Below are 18482 nucleotides of genomic sequence, written 5' to 3' on the forward strand. Positions count from 1 at the left end.
GGAGTAACATTTATTTTACAAACATTTAAAAATAATCCCCACTTTCTTTGCCGTTATTGTTAAGGTGCAACAGTCTAATTCACAGAGTCGCTTAGATGAACAGTCAGATGTGTTTCATTTAAAAATACAAACTGGACTCGGAAGTCAGCTGGTTGAGGGTTTATGGATCTTTGCCCATCTATCGGTGAAACCTAGCCTCTGCTATGGCTCCTCGGCAGCAGTACAAGCGTGTGAGGACACCTGGGGTTGTGCGCTGGCTGAGTGGCGGCTAACTGAAGGAGGGATGAACTCATAAGGACTCGACTAATGCTGCTGTTGTAAACCACCACACTAAAGAAGACTCCTCGTTTGTCAGTGACAGCGTTGGCTCCTCGACGTGGTCTTAATGCACCATCCTGGGCAGAAACCAGACCCTCGGGCCATGAGCAGGGCTGCCAACGTTTGAACATTTCAGAGTGAGACGGGGTCACGGGGTTGGCAGCGGACAATTTGCCGACCGTTTAGAGCGAGGGTGGGGTATTAATATTGACTTTATTTATTTCTACTCTGTACGGAAGAGGATTAGAGCCACTGACAAGGGGAAAAAAAAGAGAATTCTTTCTTTTTTCTCAGAATTCTGACTTTTAACCTCGGAATTCTGACAGGGAATTCTGGGGGAATGTCTGAATTCTCTTTCTTTTCTTTTTTCTTTTCAGTGGCCCTAACCCTCTTCCATACCTCTGACTTTACAGAGGGAACTGACCTTTGTTCAATACAAATTTTCTTTTCGTGTGGATAATGCAACATCCACCTCTCCTGAACTTCGTCTGTCCGTCTGCAGTAAAGAGTTACAGGAACTAATGAATGTAGATGATTTGAACGCTCAGTGCGTTGGCAGCTTTGCACGGGAGCCATGAATGTGAGGTAACGAGTAAATTCTGCTGCCGTTATCCTGATTTGATGAATGTGTTTTTGCCCGAGGCCTCATACAGATTTAGCTGTGGTCTGAAACAGATACTAGATGTGGGAATTCTCCCTTCGGTTCAGCTTGGTTTAAAGTGGCGCCCCCCTGTGGTGAGAGGACATGGGACTGTGACCAGAGTTTGATCGGACTGAACCCACCCTGAGCTTCTCTCTGATTCCAGTGTTTACCTGTACAGGTTTGTATAAAATCACGGCTGGCATTTCCAACACGCCGACCACGTGTGGAGAACCCGCCCCGGCCGGCTCCGTTGGGTTCCTCTGGCTGAGCGGAGCTACGTGTGACGGGACAAACGGGTCTAGCTCTTTTACCAACACCTGTTGCTTTTGTCTCTGACCCATGCAAGGGCCAACCACATGCACAGTCATGTTTTAAACGCTTTAATGCATGTACTCCTGGCCAGTGATCATTAATAAATCCATTAATTAGCCACAGCCCAGTGAGATCCTGGTTTGTAGCGGACCTGGACTGAACCAAAAACCTGTTGGGGACTAGTGTTTATAACTGGTATGACCCAGAGTACTGTGCCTGTATTAGTAAACAGAAGAAGAGCTGAGATTCTGCATCAGCCTCCTAATCCTGCCTCCAAACCTCCGACTGTCCAGAGATCAGCGGCAGTGTCCTTATTTGTCTCCATCTCGATCTCCACGCAGCCGTTTCTCATGCTGCCGCTTAGTGATGATGTATTTGAAGAACTCGTACACAGACCAGCTGATGGCGGTAGAGGGCATCTGGTAGATGACTCTGGCCTGGACTCCCTTAAAGAAGGCCGCCACTCCTCCCATCCTGTACACGGTCCGAAAAGCCTCACCCAGCCCGGAGATGTGGCGGCTGCTGGGAGCCGAGGCAGCTCCCACTGAGGCTTCAGCCTGAATCATATGAACAGCAGGAGCCTCCTGCGTGTTGAGGAGGGTCTTACAGACGTCAAGAGGCGTGGTGGCTGCAGCAGCCAGAGCTCCAGCGAGAGCACCGGACACAACGTGGGAGGAAGGGTTGTACTGCCTGTGGGGGTTCAGCAGCTCCTGGAGGTACTCGTAGGTCATGAAGTGGAGCGCCTGGAAGGGCACGTTCATGGTCAGCTGGGTGGTGTAGCTGCGGTAGAAAGCAGCCGGACCCTCCAGCCTCAACAAGGAGCCCATGCAGTCCAAGACCCCCCGGTACGGAGAGTTAAACATCTGCATCCGCTGCTTCACAACTGGGGAGGGTACAGAATAACAAAGCCTTTAGGGACAAACAAACCTCACTGTGACATGATTTCTATACACAAACACTTAATCAGCCTTCCACAGGATTAATGAGACACTAGCAGACGGTCCTATGAGCCTGTAGCGCCACCTGGTGTCCACACCACAACCATGTTCCACACAGACCATCAGCTGTTCACATGCACAGGTGAAGCACTCACCTTCAGCGGGGTTCATGATGGCATCGTGCAGCACGGTGGCGGCACAGCCGGCCACTCCTGCAGGACAGAGCAGTTCAAGCGTGAACACAATGTACGTAGATGTGTACACACACACACACACACACACACACACACACACACACACACACACACACACACACACTGTGTGAGTCTCAGAACCAGAGCTTAACATGTTCTTTAGTTTAGAAACTGCAGCTAAAGATCATCGAGCGTTACGATCTTCTTCCTGATTCTACGTTAGACGCGAGTCGCGAGGTTTAATAACCACCCATGGTGCCACCCATGCACAAAGTCGTGCCTCACCTGGGCCACCCCATTTTAAAAGATCTGGACACGCCACTGATAATCAAGCAGCTCAACCCAGGTTGCCATGACAACTACCTACCAGGCTGATCCACTTCACCACCGAGATGGAAAAGAAACATGAAACAACTTTTAAGGTGTGTGTGTGTGTGTGTGTGTGTGTTTCTCTCTGGACACAAATAAAATAATTAGAATAAAATGCATTTATGATAAAATAAAAAGGTTGCTGACTGAACTATCAAACTAATATTTTTAAAGCATAAAACATTTTATTTGTGTTAAAACTTTAACTTTATTAGATATAACAGAATTATTAATCTGGTAAATAAACTAACTTTAGTATCTTTACGCTAACGCAGGCCCTCGGAGCGGTCCATGGTCCCTGACTGCTGACGTGTGGACCAGCCGTGCTGCAGAGGCGTAGCTCGGTGTGTGCTGCCGTTTCCTGAGTTATGACTGGACGATGAAGCGCTTCCACCTGGCCACGATGCCTCTGGTGAACACAAGTCGTGTTTGGCTCTAGGTGCCTACCTCCATCTGACTGCAGCATGTGTATTAACAGGTAATTAAAGTTGTTGATAAGCTTTATTATTAGATGGCACGTAGCTGATCGCGCTAATGATGGTACATCAGAGCATCCTGGTGCAACAAGCTAAACTTGATGAATGACATGATTAGTCGAGTACTCCTGACATTCTCTCACCTTTCTGACACATCGACGACTAAACATTAACATGTCATTTAACAAAAACATGAGTAAAATCTTTTAAGCACTCCGTGTTCTGCAGAGCCACAGCTCTTAGCTATATTTGCAAAGTTAGTTCGTCAGATTCATCATCATGCTGCCCACCCCGAGTAGAACACCGAGTGTGTGTGTGATATTTAAATTCACACACCAAAATTGTTGTTCATTCACACGGACGGGTCGCTGCAACAGCAGATTTCCTCTAGAACAAGAAGAAGGGGAAGTATCTCACCATTAGCACAGTGGCTGTTGGCACCAGGGTGGATTGCATCACTCAGTGAGAACTTGATTTTCTCATAAGAGGCGAAGTAAAGGGCGTGGGCGGGCCCTGCCCCCACCGCCAGCACATTCACACCCCTGATCGGTCGCCACACGCCCTCCGTCTGTATGATCTGACGTAGCGCATCGATAACGTTCCGGTAACGTGCTCCCGGCTCAGGCTGCAGGCTCTGCATGCGAGTCTGGAACAAAAACACAGCAGCAGTTAGATCCACACGTCTGCAGAGTCAACTAGATACCTTTTAGTGTTTTATATCCTTTATTTTCTGCCCGTAGTTTGTTGCCACATGTGAATCCTGATCTATACATCTCAGTCCTATCAGCTGCACATGCGGTGATGGAGACATGTTCCCTTCACACTTCACCTGGGGGGAGTTGCAGGCAATTGGGATCCTGCCACCATTAGTGTCATGTCTCCGGTCCACGATTATGCACGTCAGCTCTTTGTTGACTACAGCTCGGCGTTAACACCATCCTCCCCAACAGATTGGTAACCAAGCTGTCTGATCTGGGAATATCGAACTCCGCCCGTCTCTGGGTCAAAGACTTCCTGACCGACCGCTCCCTGAGAGTGAGAACAGGCCCTCACATCTCCAGACCCTAAACTGAACATCGGCCCCACCTCCTTAACCCCCTCCACACACACACACACACACACACACACACACACGACTGCAGCCCCGCACATTCTAGCAACACAATCATCAAGTTTGCTGATGACACTACTGTTGTGGGGCTCATCTCTGGTGGGGATGAATCCGCCTATCGGAATGAGGTGGAGCAGCCGTTGGTGTGCTGCTGTGACAACAACCTGACTCTGCAACCTCCAAGACCAAGGAACTGGTCCCAGACTCTAGGAGGAGGAGAAAAACACAAATTCAGCCCCTGTTTGTCCGGGGGAACAGGTGAAGAGGGAGGCAGACTTCCGGTTTCTGGGCGTCCACGTAGAGCTGGAACTAACCTGGAGCAGCAACACCATGACCGTCGTCAAGAAGGCACAGTAGAAACTGTACTTTACTCAGAAATAACGGTGTTGCAGAAACTGTTTGCTCTATAGAGCACCCTGACCTACTGTCTGTGAGTGGTTCACCAGCTGCACAGCAGACAGAGACGCTCCAGAGGGTCGATAAAAAGGCCCAGAACATCATTGGTGGCCCTCCCCCCACCCTGGAAGACCTGTACAGTGTCTGCCGCCTTAGGCGGGCCAACAGCATTCTCAGGGACTCATCCCACCCAGGTCGTTCGCGCTTTGAAGTGCTGGCGTTGCAGGTCACTAGAAGCACGGACAAAGAGGGAAAAAACAGCTTTTTTGCAAAAGCAATAACGGCGTTAAATACAGGAGGGTCGTGATCCCATTCCTGTTGCTCAACACTGAATCGTGCAAGACGAAAGGTACGTGACTTGTGTACATGGGGCATGTGTTTTCCTATTTAACCCACTCGTTTTTTAGCCAGGTTCTACTTTTAATGTTTTTTATTATTTTTTATGCTCCTTAGGAGAGAGTACTTTCAATTTTCGTTGTACTTGTGCAATGACAATAATGGCATTCATTCATTCATTGATGGTGCATTTAGTGGGGCTGCTCGATTTAGGCACAAATGATGACGATTCTAACCTCTTAACACGCAGACGTACCGGTGCCGGGACATAACGAGTACTGACCAACTTCCAGCCGTGTGTGCACGCCTCTCCGGTATGCACCCGGACAATACACACATCAGAGTTTCGTCTCATGACGCAAACCGTTCTGACACACAACCACAGCTCTGACACTAAAGCCTTTTTACAGACAAGCTAAATCTTTAGGTCTCGAGAATAGAAAAAGTGCTGAAGTGCATAAAGTGCAGGTGGGCGTAAAAAATTATCTGGTACTCTCACTGGTGCTCTTCAGCCAAGGGATCCACATGAGGGTTAAGCAAAAAGAGGTCCGAGGCACTCAGGAGACAGAAAATTAAAAGCCTTTATTGGTGTACGGCTTAAATGGTTAAAACCTTTCTGCCGACGTGTTTCAGCCCACAGGGCCTTCGTCAGGGCTCAGGATGTTTGTAGGCCCTCTCACTTCCTGGTAAAGAAGGCCAATCAGTGACACCTGCTGCAGTTGGGCAGGTAGACAGTAGGGATGCACCGATGGATCTGCATTTAATCCCAAACGGCCCATAGCGCCCCTATCGGTTTTGATCCGAGTTTTCAAAATAGATCAAAGCAGACCGGCCAGTGTTGGTGTATAGCACCTCCACGTCCATAGTAACAAGAAGTCCAGGTCCGATGTTCTTTACATCATTCAGTTTGTGCAGTACTTGTGTAGTATCTTGAACAAAAGAAGGCACCTCTGATATGCATGGTTTAATGAAAAAATCTAAAAATTGAATTCAAAAGTTATAAAATCATAGTTATATTGCAATTTTAACGGATATTTTGAAATATATTTCTTAATAATATATGTTTCTCTATGAGTCCATAGTGATTTAATACTATAGTACAATTGGACAAAATCTCAATACTCCCGTGAAATTACATTCAATTTAATTTTCAATTTTCAAATTAAGCATCAAAAACCTGAACATATTACAAACCATATGTTTAAAGAACAGCCTAAAAATCTGTTTTTCCAGCTTCTGGTGTGGAAAGGAGAAGAGAAGACCACCACTAGTTCCAACACGGGAAGTGCCATCAACATCTGATGTGGGATTGATCAAACTCCCCAAAACGGAACTAAAAAAAAAACCAAAGATCCAGCAGCATGTTGAGAATTTGTTTTACCAACATGCCCGAAAACACCCAAACACACTGAATACGTAGGTTTGGTGACAGAGGAGGCATTCCCAAGTGTAAAGCCTGTAAACACGACCCTCAACAGGTTCTAAATGTGTGTTTTGAGGCACGTAGAGTAATAAATGCAGGCATGTAAGAAACCGAAGCTAGCCGGCTACTACAACCGGAAGTCCCAGTTAGCCACTGACCTCTGGTTGTCCATGTTAGCTTGTAGGCTAGCAGGATGCTAACGGCGGTCTGCGTTATTCGTCCAGTTTATTTAGGAAAGCTGCGCTACTCGTATAAATGTTGCGATACCTTGACACAGTCGATGGGGTACATGAGGCAGTGTTCCATGACTCCAGCCACGGCTCCGGCCAGCATATGCGTGCTGCTGGTGGCTCCCTGCGGGAGTCCTTCGTAGTCCATTTCCGGCTCCACAGAGGTAAGAGGCTCCGGTGCTGTTCGGTGCAAGACCGACACAAAGTCTTGTCCCCCTGCCTTCATCATCGGTGAAAGAGACCCCAAAAATTCACCCGAGGCCCCAGTGAGCCTGCGGCCCAGAATACCAAACCCTGACCCGGCGGCGGTGGAGCCCGTGACCCGCCTGTCGACTGCAGGTGAATCCAGGGTCGTTCGCGGCAACACAAAGCCTTCCGCTTCCATTCAGACGGAATAAGTTGGGCTTTAAGGTTAATTTGAACCCTTAACACCGGCGGGACGCCAGTTGTTCCCCGGTGGTGGACCGCGTTCCCGGGCGCGTAATTTGTAATCGTAGGGTGTCTAAGGAAGAGCCCGCCTTTCTTGTCTCTAATTGGCTAGAAATGCTCTCCTACGATTGGCTGTTTCAAGCGGGAGCCTAATGAAACGTAGACACTGGGGAGCGTAATAGCGTCACCGCCATATTGGATAGGTCTCCTCACTCTCCAAAACTCCAATGTCAATGCAGAGTTAGCATCTACACCCGCTTTTTTGCCGCCTGCGGTTGCAGCAACCCGCGTACATTCGAAGACAGATCACGTGAGATTACTATTGATTGAGATTACAATTACAAACTTTTCTAGCCTATCTGATGGGATTTGTTATTTATTTTCTTTAATTACGTTTATATTTTAATTATCATGCCATACCATGTGTCTGATGTTCAGTTCAATACACTTCAGTTTATCACAACAAGAGTCGTCATGGGTATCGTCCACAAAGGAAGCCTCTCCTAAAGCCCACAGGTCTAGGCTTAGCTAGGGCCCATGCTGAAAGAAAGGAAGACTACTGGGACTCTAGACTCTGGAGTGATGAGACAAAGGTCACAGGTTTTTTTTTTCATAACTATGGCTTCATAAAGGCATGGTGCCTACAGTGAAGCACGGTGGTGGTGGTGTGCCTATGTGGGGCTGCATGGAAGCTGCATCTCATTGATGGTATCATGAACTCAACAATGTCCTGCTCTATACTGAAGGAGAGGATGCTGCCATCACTCCGTGCACATGGTCGTCGTGCACTTCTCCAACATGACAACGATCCAGAACACACATCTAAAGCTGCTGCTGCATTTCTGCACAAGAACAGGGTGAAGGTGATGGAATGGCCAAGTCTGCCTCCTGATCTGAAGCCAGTCCAACACCTGTGGAGAATTCTGAAGCAGCAAGTGGAGCATCACTCTCCATCCAGCATCCAGGCTCTAGAAGAGGTTCTTCTTGAAGAATGGAAAAAGATAGATGATGCAAATGTCGCCATCTTGTTCATTCCATGCGTAGAAGACTTGGTGCTGTCCTTGAAAACCACGGTGGTCATGCTAAATACTTGATGTAGTAGTTTTTGTTGTGGGGTGTTTTCATTTTTACTTCAACCAGTTTTAGTAAAACTCAAGATTGTGTGATCTAAGTTATATTTAATAACCTTAATTTCATGTTATGGAGTTAAACACGTGTTCCATTAAACCAGCCTTGGGAAAATTCTGGAAACTGTTCTTTGGTTCATTGAGCTGCTGATTAAATTCGTACTTTTTAAAGGGGTGTACTCATTTATGCTGAACACTGTAGATGTCACAAAGAAAACATTTATTTGTGTTTGCCTCTGGGCTGTGCAAAACAAATAAATAAATTTTAAAATCATGGAAAATTTCACAAGAACAGTTTTTTCTGTTGTCTTTCAGGACTTCTGTATTTACGATACTAAAATATTTTAATATGTTTTCACAAGTTTTTACATGTAACAGCTGAATTAGAGCTATCTAAAATGAGAGTTTCTTCATGTAGGAATTGTTTCTCTTTTCCACAATGTTCATTCCTGACAGGAAGAATGTAATTGTGGATAGGAGGCGCTTCAAACACATGAACAGGAAATGTGACATATTTTGTCCCAGGAAGAATTACGTTTCAGATATCTGAAATGCTCATTGAGGATAGCAGGAGCACTATTGTGGATATCTGGAATGTTAAATTTTGCTTGGAACAATAAAATTTACATATCTAGTCTGCTTAATAAATGATAAAACGGCAGTGTCTGGTCGCCATTTTAGATGGGTCTCCATTCGCCCAGAGTGCATTCTTTTCTACTGAGGAAGGTGTTTACCAACTAAAAAACACATTTAATCAAGCTTTTTAACAAAATCAGACACAAGGTATGGCATGATAATTAAAATACAAATATAATTAAACAACAAATATATATTCTTTTAAAATATAAAATCCAGTCAGATAGGCTAGAAAGGTGACTAGTAATCCCACGTGACCTTTATTCAACTGTACACCGGAAACACCAGAAACGGGCACAGTTGCCCACTCTGCATTGACTTTAGAGAGTGAGGAGGAGACCCATCCAATATGGCGGCAATGCTGTAACGCTTGGATACGCTACCCAGCGCCCAATGGGGCGTCACGCCTGAAGCTATCACAGTTACGTCACCGGCAGTCTTAACCGGAAGTTCCTGTAACATTCCGGTAATTTCCTCCTCTCTGCCTTGTCGCGTTCTTGTAAAGTCGTCTCAGACGAGAAAGACTGACAGGCGTCAATACTTCAATCCCGTTTCTACCGACTTTCGCGCCGCCGTGGCCGAGGACTGTCTGCAGTGAGGTAGGTGGTCGGGAGGCTGCCGCTAGCATCAGGAAACCTGTTAGCTGGTTGAAACTCCGGTTGGTTTGTAAAACAGTCGGTAAAAAACGTCATTTTTAGGGTTGATGTGTTCGGTTTGACGGTTTTAGCTTTATGCAACAGTTCCTTACCGGGGAGATAAGTCGGTTATTTGTGAGGCCGCGCTGGTCCGAGCACAGGCAGCAGAAATATCTAGTCCAGCAGCCTGAAACCGAAGAGCTGGAGCGCCTGTTCGGATGGACCTGGGAACAGCCTGCTAGTCTGGTGCGTTTGGTTTCGTTTGGGTTTATTCTACCAAGTCAGCACCAACAGTGTTACACGCAAGGACAATGCAGGCGTGGGTTCGTGCAGAGGTTTCCTAACCAGAGGCTGTCTGCAAACCGAATCCTTGAAACAATCAGATCAAAAAGAAAGAAAACGATCTCTTCTATCGCGCCTCTCGTTGTAAAAATCCCGAGGCGCTTCACAAAAACAGTCAATTAAAATGAGGGATGTTCCGATGCAACTTTTTAAACTTCCAATACGATATCGATATTTCAGCCTTCGCTACTGACCGATACCGATATCAGTCCGATATATCGGTGCGATGTGATATCGGCACAAATCCTACGCATTTTTACCTGTTTCAGAGTGTGGAACGTATAAAAGGCCCGATCAGGTGATTTTACTCAAACAGAAAACAAAAGCCAGCAACAGTAAGTCTAAAAACCTGATATTTTATTACCTTTGGCTGCATACATGTGAACAGCTGAGGTTAGGGACACGAGGAAAACACAACTGCTACAAGTTGAGTGTTTAAAGTTCACACACTGAGAAAATCCTCCTGCTTATGTTTTGTGATCCTGCTTCAAACGCACGATGAGGTAGATGTATAAATCTGGTGTAATCTGTGTTACACTCAGCCAAACCCTCTTCTTTGGACTTTAATGGAAAATACATGGCCGACATTGTTCCTTGCTACGTTGCTAGCACACACTGTTCTGACCAGTGTTCCCCTACATAGGCTCCAGTGTCACACCTACAAGATCCACACACACTCATGCATGGGAAGCCCCCCCCCCCCCCAGCTTGCACGGACAATGCACAGCAGCAAAACGGTCCGTGTGCTGTGACCCACCCCCCACCCCCCTTACCCCTGGACAACACACAGCAGCGAAACGGTCCGCGCTCAAGCCCCCGCGCCACAGCTGGAAAAGTTTCCAGGGGAAGCACTGGATCACGTGGACTTTGCATGCTGGGTCTGGGCGCTGGTCGATAGAATTCCTGGAATGGAATTTAAAGCGGAACGTGCCGCTGATATCAGAGATTTTTGATGCAGTCCGATATAATCTGATGCAGTGTTCTTGGGTCGATACCAATACTGGAACGGACATCCCTAATTAAAATATAAAAAAAGATTTCAAAGAATGTTAAAAAAATGTTTAAAATGAGAACAAAAATGGTGATTAAAAATGTAAGGAAAGGAAAAGAGAAAACGAATAGGAAAGCGGGAAATCATTGGATCCCGGGAAAGGTGGAATAACAGCATTTATAACGTTTATCAGCACACACACACACACACACTGGTAAGAAACATCAGTGTTCACAAGCTTGTTTGTGTTTCAGCCATTTTTCCACCTGGGAAGTGGAAAATGTGTTTTATTGCTCATGCTCAACGTAGGGTCATCTCAGGTCCTCTACATGAGAATGAGGACAGATGTATTTCGGTGGTTTGTCTCTGTTGGAGACTCCTCTGGTTGTAGCTCCTGTGCTGCTGGCTTCTCCGATCAGTCTGCTCACCAGCTCTGAGACGAGGCCATTCAGACATTTAAATGTCGGTTTTATAACCGAGAACTTTATAAAGTTATTGAAACTTAGGACATTGTACTTCTCCTGTATTTTGCAGTGGTGTCACTTCCTTGGTTTTTGGCTCAGGGCTTTTAGGGCTTGTTTTACAGACACGACAGGTTTTAAAGCAGACTGGGTTGCTTGGCCCCTAACAGTTACACAGTAGGAGAGGTGAGACACAATCATGGCAGCTTTAACAGGTAAATATGGCCTCATCAGATGGAGGCAGTTCAGGTTCGTCTTAATGTCCAAAACAACACCCAGATATTTAAAGTCATCCACTTGTTGCATGAGTAAGTATCATCAGCATACGTTTGGCACTGGACACCTTTACAACTGTTGGGTAAGTCGATGCATAGACAAAACCGTAATGGGCCTAGGATGGAACCTTGTGGGACTCCTATTGAACAGCTGCTTTGTGGTGAGTGCCACTCGCATCAGTCCTGCTGAGAGTAAAAGGGTCTGCTGGCTCAGTGGCTGGGATCTCCATGAGGTCTGAAATAAGACGCCAACTCTTCTACCGAATTAATGAAGTAGTTATTTAGAGCATTCGCCACTGCTGTCGAGTCAGTTGTGTCCGTTAAAATCCATCGAGTCAGTCCTTTCTCTGGTTTGAGTCTTTTTTCATGACTTTGTTGAAGTGGGACCAGAGAGCTGAGCTGCTACCTCCTGATTGGTTGATAAGTTCAGTGAAGTAGGCTGTCAAAAGAATCAGACAGGAACAACATCAAGACTTGTTTCTCTCTTTGATCCGGAGGAAAGTGGACCTCTGGACCGGATCCTGGCCAGAACGCAGCCACCATGAGGTGACGAGTGACACATCTTGGACTTTGGCCGACGTGGACACATGGCAAGGTAATAAACAGTCACTGAGGTGTGGCACGTCATCACTTTTCCCTCTTCCATTCTTAACGCTGCTGTGTTTGGTTTGTTTATGTTTATGTTTATGTTTGGTTGTGTTCGTCCTCCACAGGATCACCTTGTCCTGCCTGCCGGCCTCCTGGTACTGCAGCGTGTCTCTGCTGTCTCTGAGCTGTGCCACCAGGCACAGGCTCCTGCTGCTGCTGCTGCTCTTCATTACCTCTGCACTCCTCTTAGCAACCTACCAGGGGCAGCTATGGGGCAGCCAGCGGCGGCCTGGGGGCCGAGTAAACAAGTGAGTGGGTATTGGTGGGGCTTAAGGTGGAACTCGGGCAGAGAGGTTGGATTTTTGAGCCGTCCCATGAATGTCGACGCGTCCAAAGCTTTGTGATGCAAAGCTGATGTTTCTTTGGTCTCTAGTCGTCAGTAACACGTTCACGAACAACATGCATGCAGTCATTCCCACCCGGCTTGGCTCGCAGCGGGACAGATGTTGTTTCAGTGTCCAAGAAACCGCAGAGAACATCTCCACGTCTCGGACGGCTCATAACACGGCGTCTGGCAATTATCCTGAAGGCACCTGTCGGCATCGCCGGCCTTTTGGAGCTCTTTACCGTGTTATGTCGTCATCTCCTCATGAGAGAAAGATTTTTCCTGCAAACGAAAGAAAGCGGCCCTTTTCTCCTGAGACTATCAGGGTGTACTCATTTTTGCGACATGGGCTTGAATGGATTTGTTAGAAAACCGTAGTTTGTGTGTGAAAACGAACACGTTAGTAACCACCAGCCCTCGTCAGTGGGAGTATTCTGGCGTCTGAAAGGAAACTAAAGGTTTTCTGGGTAATGTAGTAGGGTGTACTCATTTATGCTGAGCGCTGTACCTGCCGGTACCGAGACCCGATCTGATTCTTCAGCAAAGCATTAAAGTGCAGACCGACATTCTGGCTCTAGTGTGCAGGACGTTTTGTTGAAGTGATGACGAAACAGAACAGCACGTTGTTTCTTAAATCCTGAGATGAGTGGACGCAGCTCGGACGTGTCTACGGCTGCTGGTTCCACTCCAAGTCTGGGGAAAGAACTTCATGTTGAGGAAATCATGAGGTCATCGTTTGGTGCTATCGGCCATGTTTACTGGAGTGGAGAACGTGGTTTCAGGCTGCTCTGTCCCTCTTCTCCACCCCTCAGGTACCTCTCCATCGCTGAGTCCATGGAGGCTACCGACATCCGCAACTCTGCTCTGAACTATGGGATCGTGGTGGACTGTGGAAGCAGCGGCTCCAGGGTCTTTGTGTACTACTGGCCCCCCCACAACGGGAACCCCCACACCCTGCTGGACATCCGACAGATGAGGGACGGTGATCGAAAACCCGTCGTTAAAAAGATCAAACCTGGTGAGTGCTTGTTGTTAGGGTGGCTCTACCGGGGCCACTGGTCCACTGCGGACCATTTTAGTGTCGGGAGTTGTGCCTTCGCTCATCGATGAACACTTTGGAAAACCGAGTGTGAGCAGGAGACGTACGGCAGTGGAACGTCAACCCGTATAAAGAAGCAGATGTTGCCTCGGTCACCCAGGTCGGTTATCACCCTGTGAGGAGGACCGACAGGCAGCCGTGGTTTTATCAGCTGACAGATTAGATGTCCTGTTTTATTCCTGGAGCAGCCGGCGAGGCGGGTTTCCTCCTGGGAAGTGTCGCGCTGCAACAGCTGGACTAGGTTAAGATTAGAGTAGCTGGCTCTGTAGGACACCTGCTCATGTAGCTAGCTGCAACACGCTAATGAGAACGTTAGCTAGAAACCGTTTCACTCACTAGCATACAAAACCAGCATCTTTCAGTCAGGCTTGCTGTTACTGATGTTACTGGTGTGTGTGTGTGTGTGTGTGCGTGCGTGTGTGTGTGTTTTTCAGGTATTTCCACCCTGGCAAACACACCCACTCAGGCCAGTGACTACCTGGAGCCCCTCCTGAGCTTTGCTGCTGCCCACGTGCCTATGGGCAAACACAAAGAGACACCGCTCTACATTCTGTGCACTGCTGGCATGAGGCTACTGCCTGACAGGTAGGTACAGCCAGGTGTGGTGGTGTGTGTCATGTTTATTGTACACGTGTAGTATGATGTTGCTTACTGGGTAAAAGTACTGCGATGTAAAGCCAGGGAAGAGTGGGCGTGTCCAGTTCCTGGTTAAACGCCTCCAACACCACAGCTACAAATGTAACAGGAAGGCCCGGACGTGACCCCTGAGGAGGCCGGAGTCAGGCCCTCATGGTACGTTTGGTAGAGCAGAGGAAAATAATCAAATAATGGATGCATGTGTTCGATCCCAGGACGCTCCTCCAAACATGCGTTATTATTTTCATAATATTATTATTAGTGGGAGGTGGTATTTGTTAACAGCGCGTTGCAGAGGAAAGTGCGTACTCGGGGCCACCACACATTTCATATATCAGGATTTCGGCCATTTTACAAACAGATTTGGTTGTTGGATGGATTATAGGAACGTTTCTGCGGACGTTTGGTAAATGAGGGCCCAGGCGGGCAGACGGGGATGTACACGCTTTATGAGGAAATAGCAACGCCACACGGTCAAAAGCCCTAAGATGTGGATTTTGTAGAACGGCTTTTAATCTGATGCTCTGCTTCCAGCCAACAGGCGGCCATCTTGGAGGACCTGGTCAACGATGTTCCTCTGGAGTTTGATTTTTTGTTTTCCCGTTCGCATGCTGAGGTCATCTCAGGGAAGCAGGAAGGTGAGGTGACCTAAGAGCAACGGTGAGAGGGTACCTGCTTCTGCTGCTCTGATCATCACACACACCCTCTCGTCTCCTCCCTCCAGGTGTGTATGCGTGGATTGGCATCAACTTTGTTCTGGGCCGCTTTGATCATCCGGATGAGGGTGAGTGAGGAGGCGGAGCTTCGAGAAGACACGACATGTTCAGACTGGGATGAAGCTTGTTTTCCTTTCAGAGGATGCCACAGTTGAGGTGACGACTGGGTCAGAGAACCAGCCTCCCATCAGCCGGCGCCGCACAGTGGGCATCATGGATATGGGCGGAGCTTCCCTTCAGATCGCCTATGAGGTGCCCAGCGCCATCACCTTCAGCTCCACCCAGGAGGTGAGGAACACTGGTGTGGGGCGGTGTGGATGAGGAGCAGCAGGGGAGTTTAGTCTGGTTGTGTTTGTCAGGAGGAGGCTGGGAAGAGCGTTCTGGCCGAGTTCAACCTCGGCTGCGACGTGGAGCAGACCCAACATGTGTACCGGGTCTACGTCACTACCTTCCTGGGCTTCGGAGGAAACATGGCCAGACAGCGCTATGAGGACCAGCTGGTCAACAGCACACTGGCCAGGAACAGGTCCGCGTCGTGTTGTTTGTTAAAACGTGGATCTTTTCCTTGTCGTCTGGGTTCACGGAGATCCTCGCTTTCATGTCCAGGTATGTGGCTGCAGAGACCGGTCTGAGGGAGGACAAGCCCCACCTGGACCCATGTCTCCCAGTGGAGATGTCAGACGTAATTGTGAGGGACAACCACACCTTACACCTGAGGGGTCAGGGGGACTGGAGCCGGTGTCGGGAGGCAGTGAGACCTTTCCTGGGCCTCCACAACGGCACCATCTCCCCACAGGGTGTCTACCAGGTAAACCAGTGCTCCTTAAAGGAAACACACACTAGTCACACTCTTCACTACTCCCTTTGTCCTTCAGGCCCCCATCAACTTCAGCAACAGCGAGTTCTACGGCTTCTCTGAGTTTTACTACTGTATGGAGGACGTGTTGAGGATGGGAGGACAGTACAGCAGTCAGAAATACTCCCAAGCTGCTAAGGTACCACTCACCACTTTCACACTGACGCTGGAGCGGTTCTGGCTGACGGCCACTGCAGCAGATGTGTTTGAAACGTCTTTCAGGACTACTGCTCCACCAAGTGGTCGACGCTGAAACAGCGCTTAGACAACCAGCTGTTCTCCCAGCAGGCTGACCTCAGCAGACTCAGGTAAGGTCCAAGGCTTCTGCACAACTGGTGAAGACACGATGGTGGCCCACTCCGTAACCAGAGGGTGGCTGGTTCAGTTCCCGCGCAGTCTGGCAGGCATTGTGTCCTTGGGCAAGATCCGAATCTCCATCTTGACACCGCAGATGTTTGGTTCCTGTTGCTCACCTGCTATTAGCTTCTGTCTGTGTCCAGCAGGGGGCGCCACTGAGTAGATCAGTGTGTGTGTGTGTGTGTTTCTGCATAAGTTTGTGTGTCCACGCGTGTATCTGTGTGTACGCATGCATGTGTGTGTTTCTGCATAAGTGTGTGTGTACGTGCATGTATCTGTGTATGCTTGCCTGTGTGTGTGTGTACACGCGTGTGAGTGTGTGTTTCTGCATAAGTTTGTGTGTACACGCGCGTGTGTGTACGTACGTACGTGTGTGTCTGCATACGCGTGCGTGTGTGTACGCGTGTGTGTATCTGTGTGTGTGTACGCGTGTGTGTATCTGTGTGTGTGTACGTGTGTGTGTGTGTTCTTGCATAAGTTTGTGTGTACACGCGTGTGAGTGTGTGTACACGCGTGTGAGTGTGTGCGTACGTGAGAGTGTGTGTGTCTTGTTGGGTTGGAGGTGTTTTTCTGCAGCTGCCTGAGCCGTGAGTCGTGTTGCTGACCGTGAACGCAGCAGGTCTGGACCATCTAAGTCTACGTCCTGGTTATTTCAGGTATCAGTGCTTTAAGTCAGCCTGGGTGTATGAGGTGGTTCACTCTGGCTTCCGGTTCCCTTTCGACTACCCGAGCCTCAAAACGGCCCAGCTGGTCTTTGACAAGGAGATCCAGTGGACCCTGGGTGCCATTCTGTTCAAAACCCGTTTCCTGCCCCTCAGGTAACTCCGCCTCCCTCGTGCAACTCTCTGTCACACGCACTCACCCTTTTAGAGCTGTAGATGATTACCAGCACTGATGTTCTTGAACTTTGACCTGGGTTTCTCAGGGACCTGCAGCAGGAGACTTTGCGTCAGAACCACCCCAGCTGGCTCCGCCCCTCTTTCGTCTACAACCATCACCTGTTCTCTCTCTGCCTGCTGGTGGTGGTTCTCGCCATCCTGCTCTACATCCTGCGTCTGCGGAGGATCCACCAGCGGGAGCTGAGGCAGGCTGAGGCGCTGGACCTCCTCTGGACTGAAGAGGGAGAGGCTTTGCTCCCCTGAGACCCTGACGGGTCACAGATCCGTGACATCAGAGGACCCAGAGCTTAATGAGCCACTTTAAACACGCAGACGGAGACGATGCTTTCTTCTCACTGGATGGAAAGAGTCTGTTCCACTCGTCGGCTCTGGTTAATGAATCATTCCTCCACAGAGGCTCTCCTGAGGTTTGCTTTACTGGACTAAATGTTCACCGCGGACATTCCAGGACCACCGAGGCTGTGTGGTTGGCTCAGGGCTAGTCGGCTGATTCCTACCGCGTGTTTGTGACACCTCCTGATGGAGATCCAGCGGATCTTCAGACTCTTGCTGCTGTTTGCACTCGTGTCAGAGGACCGGTGTTTTCCGGAGACGGGCATCGTGCAATGTTCGGCTGTGATTCCCTTTTGTACGTTTCTCACGTCTGGAATGGAAATGTGAACCAGTTGTAATCCGATTACAGTGTCTCTTTGGAATAAACGTCTGTGGAACTCGGAGAACATTCCAGCAGAACCTGTCGGGTTCTAATGAAACACGGCTCCAGGTTTTATTTAAAAATATACTTTAATGGAACAGCTGCATATAAATATTAAAATATACATTATACAGGTGTACTCGACTCACGACACTAAACAAAATATTAGGCTTCTATCGTACGGCACTTCTGTCCTGTAGGTGTGTGTTAGTGGGGGGGGGGGGGGGGGCTGTACGGTATGTGTGACGGGTGGAATGTTTCCCTCTCCCAGAATCAAACCCTCAGCAGTTTTAGCTCCGCTGGAGGCCGTCGCCCCACCTACCCCTGGTTTTTACTCGTTTCTGTGGTAACTGACCAGGTCTGACGAAACCCCACGTGGACCGCGAGGGCTAAGCTGACACCCCAGCAGGTGGCAGTGCTGCTCCACAGGTGGGGGATTGGGGCTCAGTGGAGGGAGTGGGGCAGTGAGACAGGCACCCGGAGGTCAGCGGCGTCCCACCAGTATAGGCTTACTGATGGATCTATTCAGACCCACCAGGTCCAGAACCCCACTGTGACCACATGAAAGCTGCCTCCACTGTCTCTACTGGTGGCTGGACTCGCGCTGAGA

At 48.6% G+C, this 18482-nt stretch overlaps 2 protein-coding genes across 3 annotated transcripts; one reads left to right on the forward strand and one right to left on the reverse strand.

The window, feature by feature from the left end:
* Window positions 1–1325: 1325 nt before the first annotated feature.
* Window positions 1326–7253, reverse strand: LOC139070695 (mitoferrin-2-like). The gene is made up of 4 exons (XM_070553408.1): window positions 6784–7253; window positions 3668–3896; window positions 2367–2423; window positions 1326–2156 (listed from the first exon to the last, which is right to left on the reverse strand). Exons 1-4 carry the CDS (start codon window positions 7129–7131, stop codon window positions 1585–1587), a joined length of 1206 nt encoding a protein of 401 aa, XP_070409509.1. The 5' UTR covers window positions 7132–7253; the 3' UTR covers window positions 1326–1584.
* A 2140-nt stretch (window positions 7254–9393) lies between these two features.
* Window positions 9394–17649, forward strand: LOC139070693 (ectonucleoside triphosphate diphosphohydrolase 7-like). 2 transcript variants are annotated; one of them, XM_070553404.1, is made up of 14 exons: window positions 9394–9537; window positions 12145–12237; window positions 12356–12538; window positions 13428–13633; window positions 14149–14299; window positions 14885–14988; window positions 15075–15134; window positions 15206–15354; window positions 15426–15592; window positions 15673–15874; window positions 15942–16061; window positions 16145–16230; window positions 16936–17097; window positions 17205–17649. In XM_070553404.1, exons 2-14 carry the CDS (start codon window positions 12230–12232, stop codon window positions 17419–17421), a joined length of 1815 nt encoding a protein of 604 aa, XP_070409505.1. In that variant the 5' UTR covers window positions 9394–9537; window positions 12145–12229; the 3' UTR covers window positions 17422–17649. The 2 variants fall into 2 exon arrangements, with proteins under 2 accessions (XP_070409505.1, XP_070409506.1); XM_070553405.1 differs by having other exon boundaries at window positions 9404–9537; window positions 12140–12237.
* The last annotated feature ends 833 nt before the right edge of the window (window positions 17650–18482 follow it).

Source organism: Nothobranchius furzeri, chromosome 7 (assembly GCF_043380555.1).
Source record: "Nothobranchius furzeri strain GRZ-AD chromosome 7, NfurGRZ-RIMD1, whole genome shotgun sequence".
Taxonomy (NCBI): Eukaryota; Metazoa; Chordata; class Actinopteri; order Cyprinodontiformes; family Nothobranchiidae; genus Nothobranchius; species Nothobranchius furzeri.

What these genes read in the sequence shown, in the direction of transcription:
- LOC139070695 (XM_070553408.1), bottom strand. Translation starts at nt 7,131, where the DNA reads ATGGAAGCGGAAGGCTTTGTGTTGCCGCGAACGACCCTGGATTCACCT. An exon ending in ACCCCATCGACTGTGTCAAG is followed by an intron (nt 3,897 to 6,783) that starts GTATCGCAACAT and finishes TTTTTGTTCCAG; the next exon opens with ACTCGCATGCAGAGCCTGCA. An exon ending in CATCATGAACCCCGCTGAAG is followed by an intron (nt 2,157 to 2,366) that starts GTGAGTGCTTCA and finishes TACCCTCCCCAG; the next exon opens with TTGTGAAGCAGCGGATGCAG.
- LOC139070693 (XM_070553404.1), top strand. An exon ending in AATACTCCCAAGCTGCTAAG is followed by an intron (nt 16,062 to 16,144) that starts GTACCACTCACC and finishes AACGTCTTTCAG; the next exon opens with GACTACTGCTCCACCAAGTG. An exon ending in ACCCGTTTCCTGCCCCTCAG is followed by an intron (nt 17,098 to 17,204) that starts GTAACTCCGCCT and finishes TGGGTTTCTCAG; the next exon opens with GGACCTGCAGCAGGAGACTT.